General features: G+C 47.5%; 1 protein-coding gene across 1 annotated transcript; it reads right to left on the bottom strand.

Moving 5' to 3' along the window:
- Positions 1 to 6,183: 6,183 nt before the first annotated feature.
- On the bottom strand, positions 6,184 to 8,070 carry H6S33_002972 (uncharacterized protein; the record flags this gene model as incomplete). The annotated part of the gene is made up of 3 exons (XM_044834749.1): positions 6,184 to 7,825; positions 7,883 to 7,923; positions 7,987 to 8,070. 3 exons carry the CDS (start codon positions 8,068 to 8,070, stop codon positions 6,184 to 6,186), a joined length of 1,767 nt encoding a protein of 588 aa, XP_044692179.1.
- Positions 8,071 to 12,389: the final 4,319 nt, after the last annotated feature.

The raw sequence follows: 12,389 nt of genomic DNA, 5'->3' as shown, positions 1-12,389 counted from the left end.
AAATGATAGGTGGACTGGCTGGTTGGCTGCTAGAAGTCATGGGATGGGAGACAGTACTGTGATGGTCAGTCACTGGTTTTGACGATTGAGAATAAAGGCTTTGGGGAAGGGGAGGGCACCGCCAGCAAAACCGATCTTCGATTTTTCAACAAGAATCCGTACAAAGTTTGGCGAAGTCATACAGGGGCAATATGATCATTAATAGGATGATACGGAAGGAGATGCCTACCAACAAGCCCGTTAGCTTTTCGAATACCGGGCATGTCCGATATTCTACGTCCCTTCTACGCCACAAAGAGCACAAGCCAATTAGCTCCTCAGATACTACAGGGCTGCGTTGAAGTTCCAGTGGTGGTGGAGGTGGTGGAGAAGGTCATTTCTGTGGCGTTTCTATCACCTGCTCTTTACATGTGACTGACCCCGGGGATTTTCGAATAAGCTTTGGAGTGTGGTTGGGGTTGCGATGCGATGTATCATAAGAAAACCCATTTATTGACCTGGTTATTATCATTATCTTGGCGTTCCACAACCATGGATTGCATGATCATCACATGGGGGCGGAGTGGAAAAGCTACATGAGTGACTAGCTATGTATCTATCTGAATCCCAACGTCATCAAAGTCGCCCGAGTGATATCTCATGACGGCCCCCAACATCAAAAGAAGGGAAAGAAAAGCCGCACAGCTGTTTCAGAAAATCTCCAAATGAGGGCTGCTAGCTCTGCTGCTATTTCCAGTCCGTGCGCATGGAATGCGTGCGTAGAAAAACCTTATCTCTCTCCCCCGGCCCGCCTCGTAATTATCTCCGCGGTCTTAGTAGTAAGATCCTCCATGAACCTGCGCCGTCGGCGCCTTGGCGGCTGTTGTAACGATCCAACTCTTCTTCCTGCCCTCCCTGACGCTGTCCCGCCCGCCCGCTGGCCCTGCTGGTCCGATAAAATCCAACAACTCCGTACATACATCTAGGTAGCAGATCGGACCTTTTCTTTTCTTTTCTTTTTTTCTTCTTCATGTTCCACTTCACGTCCACTTATTTCACTCCCGCTTCTTCCTTCTTCTTTCTTCCCGTGGGGCCTAGAATATCGGGATCTGGGGTATTAAATAGGACTGGATCTCCCTCCACCGCACACCCCACCGCCTCGCCTCCCCCCACCAACACCACCAGACCAGATCATGGCATCATCCATCGACTGCTGCGGAGATGAGGGTGGTTTTGGTTTTGGGTACGTGCAGCCATGGGCCAGTCAAGTCAGTCAGCCATACCATACCTGCCCATTAATTCGCAGGCCCGGTTTTTTTCTTCAGGGATCATATCATCTTGCTTACATTGATGTACATGATGTACATAATGTGCCAGGGGTTGATTAGTTGATTACTTTTCCCTTTCCTTTCCTTCTGGACTGCAGCGCAGCAGATCTTGGCCGGTGGGACCCCATAGGAGTGCTTTATCCTCCGCACGTTGCGTGGTTTCGTAACCTAACCTTACCTTGGTGGTTAGCAAAATAACCGGGCCTCCGAGTCGTCGAGAAAATCTCTCAGGGCCGGCTTTGCGTTGTGTTACGGTGCCTTCTTCTTCTTCTGCCTCTGCGGTGTGGAAACATAGAGAATAGATAGACGCGTAAACACCCAACCCCAACAACCGCCCCAACCTCAACCGCAATCCCCAAACAGCTCTCTCTCGGCGACGAGATGGGTTGTGCTGGTCGGCGTTTTCTTTTTTACACAGTCCCCTCCCCCTCATCCCCGGCTGCTACCTCTCGTCTCGGTCGTCTCTACTCTATCGAGCGCAGGACAGGACAGGACGTTCCCACAATCACAATTTAACCGCCCTCGTCCTTTCTGTGCAGCTGACTTCTCTCCCCTCGCAGTGCACCTCTATTTAATCTAAACTACTACAGCCAATATACGGAACCTACTTTTACCTTTCCCCCCGGTCCCACCCCCAATATCTGACCGGCTGTAGTCACAGGGTTAGGGTTCCACATTACGGATAGGGCTTTCGTCCCATCACTCGGTCGGAGCTATTTTTGGAACCCGCCGCCACCGTTACGCGGGTAAGTGCGGCGCGGGTGCTGTCAGGTTAGACGTTGCGGGTGCGGTTCGCGGCCGAGATCGCTCCCGCGGTTAGGCGAGGAGGTTAAGTAGCGGTGGCGGCCCGCCGGGAGGGCGATAGGTAATGGGTGAGTTGGAGTGTGCAGACGAGACGGTGATCAGCGGTATAGTTAGTATAGTTGATCCCCGGCGGCGAACTCGCCCATGCCCTGTCGGTCTGGTCTTGCGCCTGGCGTGCCTGGCCCTGTGGAAGGAGCTTTGCGTCTGTCGCGAGCTGCAGTGGTATAAGACATCGAGCTTCATAGAGCTATAGCTACCTCCCTAGCTCCTCACAGCTACGGCTAATACGCAGATGTTAGTAGATGGGAGGCATTTGTGCCCTGTGCTCCATGGTTGCGGGCATCATTAGTAGCCTCGCTGCCACCTTATTAGGCCGTGCTGTCGTTATTTAGACTATATATATCAATCCATGACCTCTTTCTGAAACCCGTAATTGTTCCCAGTGAAGTTTCGTTCGTATGGCGTATTGAAAGAAAGGCCTGAAAATACTTCAAGGTTCGAAAGGGTTCTAAAGAATACTGTCTCGCTCGTAATGGACCCCTATGGTGTCTTGACTTTCGAGGATGGACCATGTCCGAGTGAGTATACCCCAGTTTTGTAATTGTTGTGCAAGAAAAGCATCTCATCATCCCCTTTGCTCCTATTCAACATCAACACCACAACCAATGAATTATCAATTAATCAATCAACACCGGTGCAATTAATGAGTTAAACAAACAAACAAACAAAATCAACACCATAGCGCCCTAGTATAGAATTAATTAATGAATTATCAATCAATCAATCAACCCCTAGTGCAGAAACCGAGTGATCCATCATGATTCAATAATAACCACCAATGCACTCTCATCAATCAGTGTTACTCACCATCACTACTACATGTTCTCTCAGGACTTACATACACTCCAATATCCCTGTGTGAGATGACGACGGAGAAAACAACTGGTAGTTGGGGTTAATTAGGGCTAGTTATCGCTAGGGTTAGTTAGGGTTGATCAAAGAGATTTGGCTGCCATTTGGCGCGTACACACTTGCACTGTAGAATACTCCCTATATGGCCAGCTGCTTCTTATATATGAGCTGTGGGTGTACCTAGATGATATTGGAATGTGTGCTCGGATAAGACAGTTGCACATTGCTTGTTGTGTCGATCATTGACACCCACACACTAAATGTAGACTGCTGCATAAAGTTTTGAGAGTCGGTTCTTGTTTTGACGGGTATATAGCGCGGGTCGATAATAATAAAATAGAGAGAGAGAAAAGAAAAAAGAGAGAGCACCGGATGGACAGGAATTGGATTTGTGCTGGCATGGGGTGGGTATGTGCTGGTCATTAGGTTTGCATGATATTTACAACTGCTAATGAGTATTGGGTTTATGTTGGGTATAATGGTTAATCGGTTTGCAGCCACTGAATATGGAATATTGAATTTGTATTTGCGGACCTCAAATATATACCACCAAAACGCCGAGACCGTACAAATCCTTCAACTCCTTCCTCGACACAAAATGTACTGGCTTATCCTGATAGCGGAGCGGCCAAAATAAACACATCTCAATCTCAGCATGTTCTTATTTCTATAAATATGCAGTCTTCCCCCATCTCATTGTGCTGCTTAATTCCGGGATAGTCACCAGCGGCCAGGACTACCCTCGGCAGCACGCCTAATTTTCTGAGCCCCTGTCTCCTAATTCAAAATTATTTTGAAGTAAGAACATTACTCTATCGCCGGTTTCCTTGTTTCTACTCTTGGGGGACGGGGGCCGGCGAAGCTACTATTGGAGCGCTGGATGGTGGGTTAGGGTTACTTTTTTTCCGTAGACCCTTTTTTTGTGTAGGTATTTATTTATATAGTTTGTTTAATTGCAGGTAGCTTTTTTCTTTCTTTTTTTTATGGGTTAGTAGATATAGTAAACTGAAAAACGTATTGATTACTTCAGGCGAGATATAGAGAATGAACAACCAGTTCGTCGTCAGGTCAATGTTACACTATGGAGTTTGGATATGGCTCATGGCCGACGATTAAATATCTGTACCTTTGTCTTAAGAAGAATACGTTGTTTCTCTAACTATAACGATAAGATCACTTTTCTCCTGTGTTTTATATATATAGCCCATCAGTTCTTATACACAATAGACTATTCTCGTCGGCTATCTTCTACTCAGATATCACTCTAGATTGGAGATAACTCAACTAGAATTCCCCGCCTCCAGTCAATGAACCAACGGCAATGTTAATCGATGTCTCTATACTCAGTTCCCTTAATCCGTCTTGGCTCCCCTCGACATCAAAGCCCCACCAGCATCCAATAACCAGTCAATATATGGAACATTCTAGCTCCAAAATGCTACCTACCCAGCAGCAGATTGGTCGTCGCCACCTACTGTTAACACAACTCTAGTCCCGGCCACCCAATATATCTCACGAGTTAGTAGTGGCCTTACCCAAGGAGCCCTGGGATACTTTAGTTCTATGGCTGGCTATATCTAGCAAACCCACTATACTCTGAAACCTAAGATAGGTGCTACGGGAATTCCGAGCATTAACGTATATGGGTTAGGGTTGTGATCGCAATCCGACAATTCACATGCCAGCTGTAGGGCGGACCACCTCTTCTTCTCACAACTCGATGACTCAGCATGCCAGCTGTATACCACTGCAGGTCCTCTGTGAATATCACCCCACGACCACCCGGTATGGCTGTTGAGTGGTTCCAAGTCGGGGTTATTGAGGACATGTCACTTAGATCAATTATTTCAACATACTATGCAGCCCATCAATTGCCGCTTACTTAAGCAAAATCCGCTGAAAAGGACTTATGATTGGTTGAAAACATGAGAAATATTATGTGAGCGACAATTTAATGCTGGCAGAGTGACTCTATCTACCCAGTCCCTACCAGAAGCAACCAAGTCACTCCACATCACAGCCTATCACTCGCACATACCCAGCCCCATCCAACACCGACACTGGTACCGGTCGACATGACTTTATATACTGGCCCCGCCCCCCCTTTTTTACCTCCACGCGATGATGTATAGAGTAAATAAGCTGATCCGTGAGGCGAATTGGATGATCGTCGTTATCTGAACGCCGTATTGAAAACCCAGCTACATAAAATTTAAAACTGCGCTCGAGCTCGCCCGCCCACACCCCCCCCCCCCCCCCCCGGAAAAATAAAAATGGGAACAAAAAAAAGAAAAAGGAAAAAACAGCTCAAACTAAAACGTCAATCAACGTTTTGAATCGAGATGATCCAAGGATGGATGGGGGTGAAACGTCATTATTGCTCTCTCTTCGATTTCCGGGTTTTTTTTTATACACATTAATCCCCCAGCCCCCAGCCCCCAGCCCCCAGCCCCCAGCCCCCAACACCCAGACCCCCCCCTCCCTTCCAAGGAAAACAGCCCGAGCGCGAAAAACAAAAACAATAGAGAACATATATTTTTTGTACAGAGTAATAGTATTTTAGTCATTATTTATCATCATATCATATCGTAATTTTCGGCCATGGCCCGTTGGTACATCAGAGCATGTACTAAAAACCCAAAGATAAAAAAAGGAAACAAAAAATGAACAAACACCTGCCGTCCTTTAAACGAAGAGGAGGCAGATCAGAAGAAGTAAAGTAGATGCAAAAAGAAGAAAAAATGCTTTCCCAAACCACACGCTAGACTCCAAGAATATGCCCCAAAAAGAAATGAGCCAAGATTGGACCGCGAATCAAACAGAAAGGCGGCGGAAGGCCTACCTCTCGAAAATCCCCGGTCCTCCCAAGAAAGAAGAAAAACATGTAATAATAATAATAATACCCAACAGACCCCGCTTGGATAAGTAAACACTGCCCCCCTCCTCGTTCACTATCCATAGCAAGCTGAAGTAAAGAAAAAAATACAAAAGTGAGCCGCCGAGTGCTGTTCTAGACCGAACCCTTTTCTCCACTTGATGCCGGAAACCGAAGAAAAATGAATGCAATGAAAATAAAAAGAATATAAACCACCCCAAAAATGATCCAGAAAAGGAGAAGTTTTAGCAAGGAAGCTCCCCATGAGTGAGAGTTTTTCCAAAACTAAGGTCTAAACATGCTGTCCATGACTTTCCGTGCGAAACCTCCCATCTCACCACCTTCCCTCAACATCTCATCGAACCCGTCCAAGACTCTGACCGCATGGAACATCTTGGCCACATATGTAGTGATGTTTTCCCTAAGGATAGCAGTTTCGTTGTCTCTTGCGTAGCTGTTTCCACCTCGGTATGCACTACCAGTGATGCTGCTGACGTTGCTGAGTCTGCTGTTGCTCCTGCGCTCAGTCATTGCCAAGCCATCGCCGACCTCCGGCGCATGTCCGAAGGCAGAGGTTGCGCCCTCGCGCTTCTCGACAACAGAGCCTGCCACTCCCGTGAGGTCGCTTGGCGGATATCCGCTGCCGGAGCCGCCGCCGTAGACATATCCGTGGGTGTATCCACCGCTAGGGCTTCGCTCCCTGTCAATCATCCCGTTACTGCCAACTGACGAACCCATCCCACTATCCCTCTTTTTGCTGGTTGTGCTTTCAGGAAGCTCCTCAAAAGCGAATCTGATCAATCGTAATAACCTGCTACCTGGAGGGCTGCTGCTGGAGAGGTCGAGGAGCTCATTCGTGAGGTGAACTCGGATAAGGCTCTTGAGCTGCGCAATTCCGAATTTGTCGGCCATGAGAAATAGGGCGTATTTCTGCTCGTCGAGTTCTTCATCTTCGTCCATCATGTCGACATTGTCATAAGTGTTCATGTATTCATAGGAGTCTTCTGTCGGGGGTTGAGCATCAGTAAAGGAGCTCCCGACCGTCGAGGCAGAATCGTCCAATCCACGAGGAGGTATATTAGGAGGGGAGCGCGGAGAGAGATGCAGACCATCCGGAGAACTAGACTTCTTTGTCGTGATCATGGGCGAACCAGGAATCCCGTGGTTCTCGATCGAAGCGAGAGGATACTCCCCCGTATACAAAAACTCCAACAAAGCCTCAAATATCTTGGGATCCTCATCCGGCAAGGTAATTCTTCCTTCCCTCGATTCCCTAAATCCAGGCCTCAATGCAGCTTCAAACCATTCACTTCTTGTCGCAAGGATCGCTTTGTGCCCGTGAACGATTTGTTTGTTGGGTCCGACTACCAGTTCCAAGTCCGAGAACTTTCGGTTATTTATCAAAGTTCGAAGGTTCTTTCCTACCGGATCTACAACAGCAACACCACTAGCCTTCTGGTCCCAATAACTTGCCGGAGTAGATGCTGCACGGGCAGCAGCATGATTGGCGCCAATCATGGATCCACCGAGCAAGGACCCAGTCATACTAGGGCTGAGAGGCCTTCGCATCTTCTCACCGTCCGGATGGTACCGTAGACGACAGACAATGTCAATCGTACGTCTTGAATTCACCACAGGGTCCCGGAGTAGAATGCTGTTGTCGAGTAGTCCGGGGAAGCCCCATGATAGCTGGTTCTCGCGGTAGACAGCAACTGTGCTCTTGTCCTTAAGCTGTCGGCCTTCCGAGTTAAGGATGACAAATTGGAGATATCTAATGTCACGAGTCCATGTTCGCTCTTGAAGCTCGTTGTCGGTCATTACAACGTAGAGGAAGATCCCGTAGACACGGTTGCCGTTGGCATCGACGTTCTGCTGGAACAGCATGCGCCAGACCCAACCATCTGGATGACCGAAGTTTTGGGAATATCTGTAATAATCAGTTTATAAGTCCCTGGTTGGGTTTTAACTTGGGCTTGTAGCATACGTCTCGAAGTCGGCGGATAGATCGACATTTCGCCATCGATACTATCAAGCAAAGGAGTTAACAACTTTATCTACCTCCGGAATAAGCAAGTTCGCAAGACATACCACCCAAGTAACGTATTCCGAAGAAACAGAGTTGATCTCCAAGGTCATTGGAGACAGCGGAATATGAACTATTGAAGCTGCCATATCTGTAGTTTCCGGTTGCCTACTCAGATTTAATCTTTTAGGGCGATGCTGTTTTAATCGACTTGCTGATGTCCGTTGAGTCTGGCGGAACTTCTTGGAGATTGGGCGACTGGAAATCAGTTTGGGAGATCTAAGAGACAACGCAGGCGTGACTCTTGATGACCGGTAGGGATTATTATTTAAGATCCGGTGATGGATACAAGTATATATGCTTGTACGTAGGGTACTACTGAGGTTTAACTTCTAGCCAGGTAGGGAATTAGAGCCCAGATCAATGATAACAAAATAGCTGCGTCCGAGGAGCAACATCAAGAAGAGGTCAGATATATACCAATGGGTGGCAACTTGGGGCAAATCTATGTATGTCTCAGAGGCAGATGGGTGATGACGAGTGGTAGATAATATTGTATGTGTCCACACGTTTGTAGCACACACGATTCGATCAGAGTGATTTGTTTTAAAATTTGTCCTCTGTGTTTGGGTCACCAAGGTTGGCTAGATGCGACTATCAAAGGGAAGAAAATATAAAAAAGGTAAGGAGACGTGTTGTGTGGGTGTGTGTGGGGTAGTAGCGGGTACACCTAGATTGCCTCCGGTTGTGTATCTTTTTTATTTCCCAATAAATTCCCGGGAATGTGGAAGCAGAGAAAGCTGATGTACCAAGGACCAAATGATGACAGCGGGAGGAGGGGAGCTGAGTGGTGAATAGATTTAATGAGAGGGTGTGTGTAAAGGAGGGGATGGTGGAAAAAGGGAAGAATGAGGGGCACAGGCAGGAATTGACAGCGAGATGTACTCAAAAGCTGAGAAAGCTATGTAGATAGGTAGGATCTGTATTAGAGGAGGGGGGTGGGGAGGCGGCGGCGGAGGGGGAAGAGAAAGAAGGAAAGAAGGGAAGATGGATGGGTAGCGGTGATACAGACAGATAGACAGACAGTAAGAGAGCGTAAAGTAGAATATCATGTAGAGCTGCCAGATCGCCGGCCACGCTGGCCAGCGAAGCCAAAGAGAAAAAAGACTGCCATGTTGTTGTTGTTACTGTATGTACATGGGACATCCCAATCCCCAATCCAAATGATCCCCTCTTGCCTTGTCGTCCAATGGTAGTTGCAGAATCCAATGGCGCGGCGTCTAATTTGCCTCACAGACGTCTCGCCCTGTCAGGATGAGAGATACATAGAGGAGTAATTCTAATTCGAGAGGGTGATTTATCTCTTCTGGCCGTATTCGCACTCTGCTCCATATGCCAGTCGCTCTCGCTTTCCCATCCATTATCCCTTTCTCAATATCTAAACGGAGTTAATCGGGACGCCAGTGAGGAAAAGGAGGGGCGGTGAGAGGCCAGTGAGTCTCATCTGCTTCTGCTTCCTGCTGCTTCTGCCATGCTTCCTGTGCTTCCTGCTGCTTCTGCTGCTGCTTCTCTCACTCTCACTGCTTCTGCTGCTGCTTGTCGCTGCTTGCTGCTGCTGCATACGTGTTCAGGCGTCTGTGTGTGTGTGCTGTGTGTGCAAGCTATTGAGCGAGAAGCAGCGTGTAGGTCAGAGGGGTTCGATGTATGTAGTAATTCTGCGTTGTCGCAACCTCCCCACCTAAGCCCCTCCATTGCTCTCTCGGCCTTTCCCCTTTTCGCCTCGGGTGCTCTCGTTGACAGGCGTGTTGTTGTGTGCTCCCCCCAACCGAATTGAGGCTGCAGAAAGTGGGTATCCCGCTCTGCTTGCGATTCGCTAGGCGAGATGGCCAGCTGTACACATTCTCTTGTTTAAGCAATTTTTTCCAAGTTTGCACGGCTACTCGGCGTCCATCTTGGAAAGTTGGAAATACTTTGGGACTGAGAGTTGAAATCAGTTTGTTTCTTATGGGTTCGTTTCTCTTGGTATTCTTAGTATGGAAGCAGTCAACAGGCTGTATCCTGGTTCATGGTAATTTACATGCTCCAATGTACCAATTGGACCACTCAGAGCTCCGCATTGGCTTCTGGCATCTGTCTGCACATTCCCAAAGCTACAATTACTACTTCTAACTAAGTTTCTAGAGAAAGTCAAGTGTGTTCTACAAACTTTGCTTTTCAGAGGTCACGCACTCGTACATCTGGTCCGAGTAATCCCATAGGCTCACCAATCTTCGGCAGAGCACACGAGGGTTCAGAAATCCTGGGAACTGGTCCAGTCTAAAAGTCTTGATAGCTCCCTGCCATACACAACCTCCCACGACCACTGGCATCCCTCCCGACGGAAATAGAAAAAACTCTTCAAAGTGACGAACTGACGGAATCAATTTTCAAAATAACTACCTCGTTACATCATATTGAGAGAACAGCTCATCTCTCCTTCTCTCGGAGAAACCAAGAGCTTGCCTTCCGGCCTCGTGGCTACTGTTTACTTACTCCAATTCAGATAGATGCTATGCTATGCTATGCAATAGTAAAAAGACTACTCTAATCTACATGTGTTTACGCAGCTGCAGAACAAGTATTTCGAATACTTCAGGTGAGTGAGCCAGCCAGCGAGTCAGTGACTGGCGCTGCATAAAAAAGTCAATCAAGAATCTTGATACCACTTCCCCATGGCCAGCACGTGCACACAGCCCGCTCCTCGGCCTTCTCAACAGCAACAAAAATACCTACCACCACCTCACACATATTACATCATTCACGACGCAGGGACCACCCCGCATCTCGCTGCTGCTGCTGCGGCGACGGCGCCGGCGAAGATCTGTAGCAGACACGTCGCTGCTGTATGTAGTGTCGGTATCGCAGCCCCAACTTTTTTTCTCACTGTCTGAGGGGAAAAAATAAAAAGCTTCCGTCCAATCTTCAGAAGGGCGATCTTGCTCTAACTGCCGATCTCATCAGTCTTTTCCTGGCAGGTTTGCATGACATGCTGTGCCAGCACCGTCATCTCATCTGATATGAGGTCTACCCCCCGGCCGGAATCCTTCTTTCTATTTTTTCCCCTCCCCTCCCCGTCCGTTTTAAGCTCCGAAACACTGCACTGGTGAGGCGGGGCCCGGAATTCTTGCGGAGTAGAAGAGAAGACTCAGAAGAGAGAGAGAAGAATGATCGAAGGTTGTAAGCCACAATCGTCAATTCCTATCAATGCGCTTCCTAGATGACGCAGAGGCACATATGATGTACACGCTGCAATAGAGTACTGCACATACAATAATTTCATGAGAACCCACGACAAAATCTTTATCATCCGATGGAATTAATAAAACTGGTCGTAGAAAACCCATGATAGACTGACATTATGGAACTCTGCGTTCACTATGGTTCCATCCTGGAATTTCAATTGCCATTCTGGCGTGAGCATGAGGTTGTCTACAATACCAATCATAGATAGTCGTTACCCATCTGTGAGGTCGACACCTAGCCTATCTACTTTCTACTCATATCACTCATATCGATACAACCCAAAACATGCAACATCAAACACCACTCACAGCCCTACGTCCGATTTTCAGCCCTCTTCCCCCTCTTTTCTCCTCCGAACCCACCTATGATAAACCCTCCCTTCTCCTCCCACCTCTCACTTGCTTACCTGCATATTATGTCGCCACAATCACCAAAATCACCTGACCTTAGCGACCCAAACTCAAATTTCTCAGACAAGGTAAGTGAAACAAGTTTAATCAACACCAAACGTTGCAATGCAAAGGCAAAAAACAAAAAACAAAACTGCAAACGCACACAACGTCCCGCCGCCCGGCCGCCTCTCCCCTACCCACCCCCTCTCTCAGCCCGATTTCGTTTTTCCTGGCAGTCAATGACATCAGGGCCCATGCAAACAGAGGAACACAAAGGTTATTTATCTTTCGTTTATTTATTTATTTATTTATTTTTAAATATAGTAGTAGGGTACCGACCGACCGTAAATAAGAGGGAGGCCCTGGATAGCTAGCTATCGAGATCGATCCTTATCGTCGTCGCCGGACGGTCCGGCGCGCGCGGATCATCCGTGAAAGTTATAAAAAGAAGAGAGAAAAAAAAAAGGAAAGATAAGGAAACAAGGAACAGGAAAGAAGAAACCACCCAGAGTACCCACAAAAGAAAGAAAAAAAGAAAAAAAAAACGGACAGGAAAATAATCAATCGCAGGGAATAAAACCGCTCCGATCCCAAAGTCCACCGACCCAACATCAACGACAACTAAAAAATTGCAGTCAGGCCAAAAGAAGCAACAACCAAAAAAACCAAACCCCAAAATTTATACAATGCATACGCAGTATATCCCATTTTTCCCTCACGGGAGGGATTTAGCTGGACAAATTGGCTAGTGACTCGAGGATTAGGGTGAAAACTCTCTTTGTCCCGAAGGATGC

Source organism: Morchella sextelata, assembly GCF_020137385.1.
Source record: "Morchella sextelata strain SCLS chromosome Unknown scls_14, whole genome shotgun sequence".
In the NCBI taxonomy this organism is placed as follows: Eukaryota; Fungi; Ascomycota; class Pezizomycetes; order Pezizales; family Morchellaceae; genus Morchella; species Morchella sextelata.
This window is presented reverse-complemented; position numbering and strand designations above follow the sequence as displayed.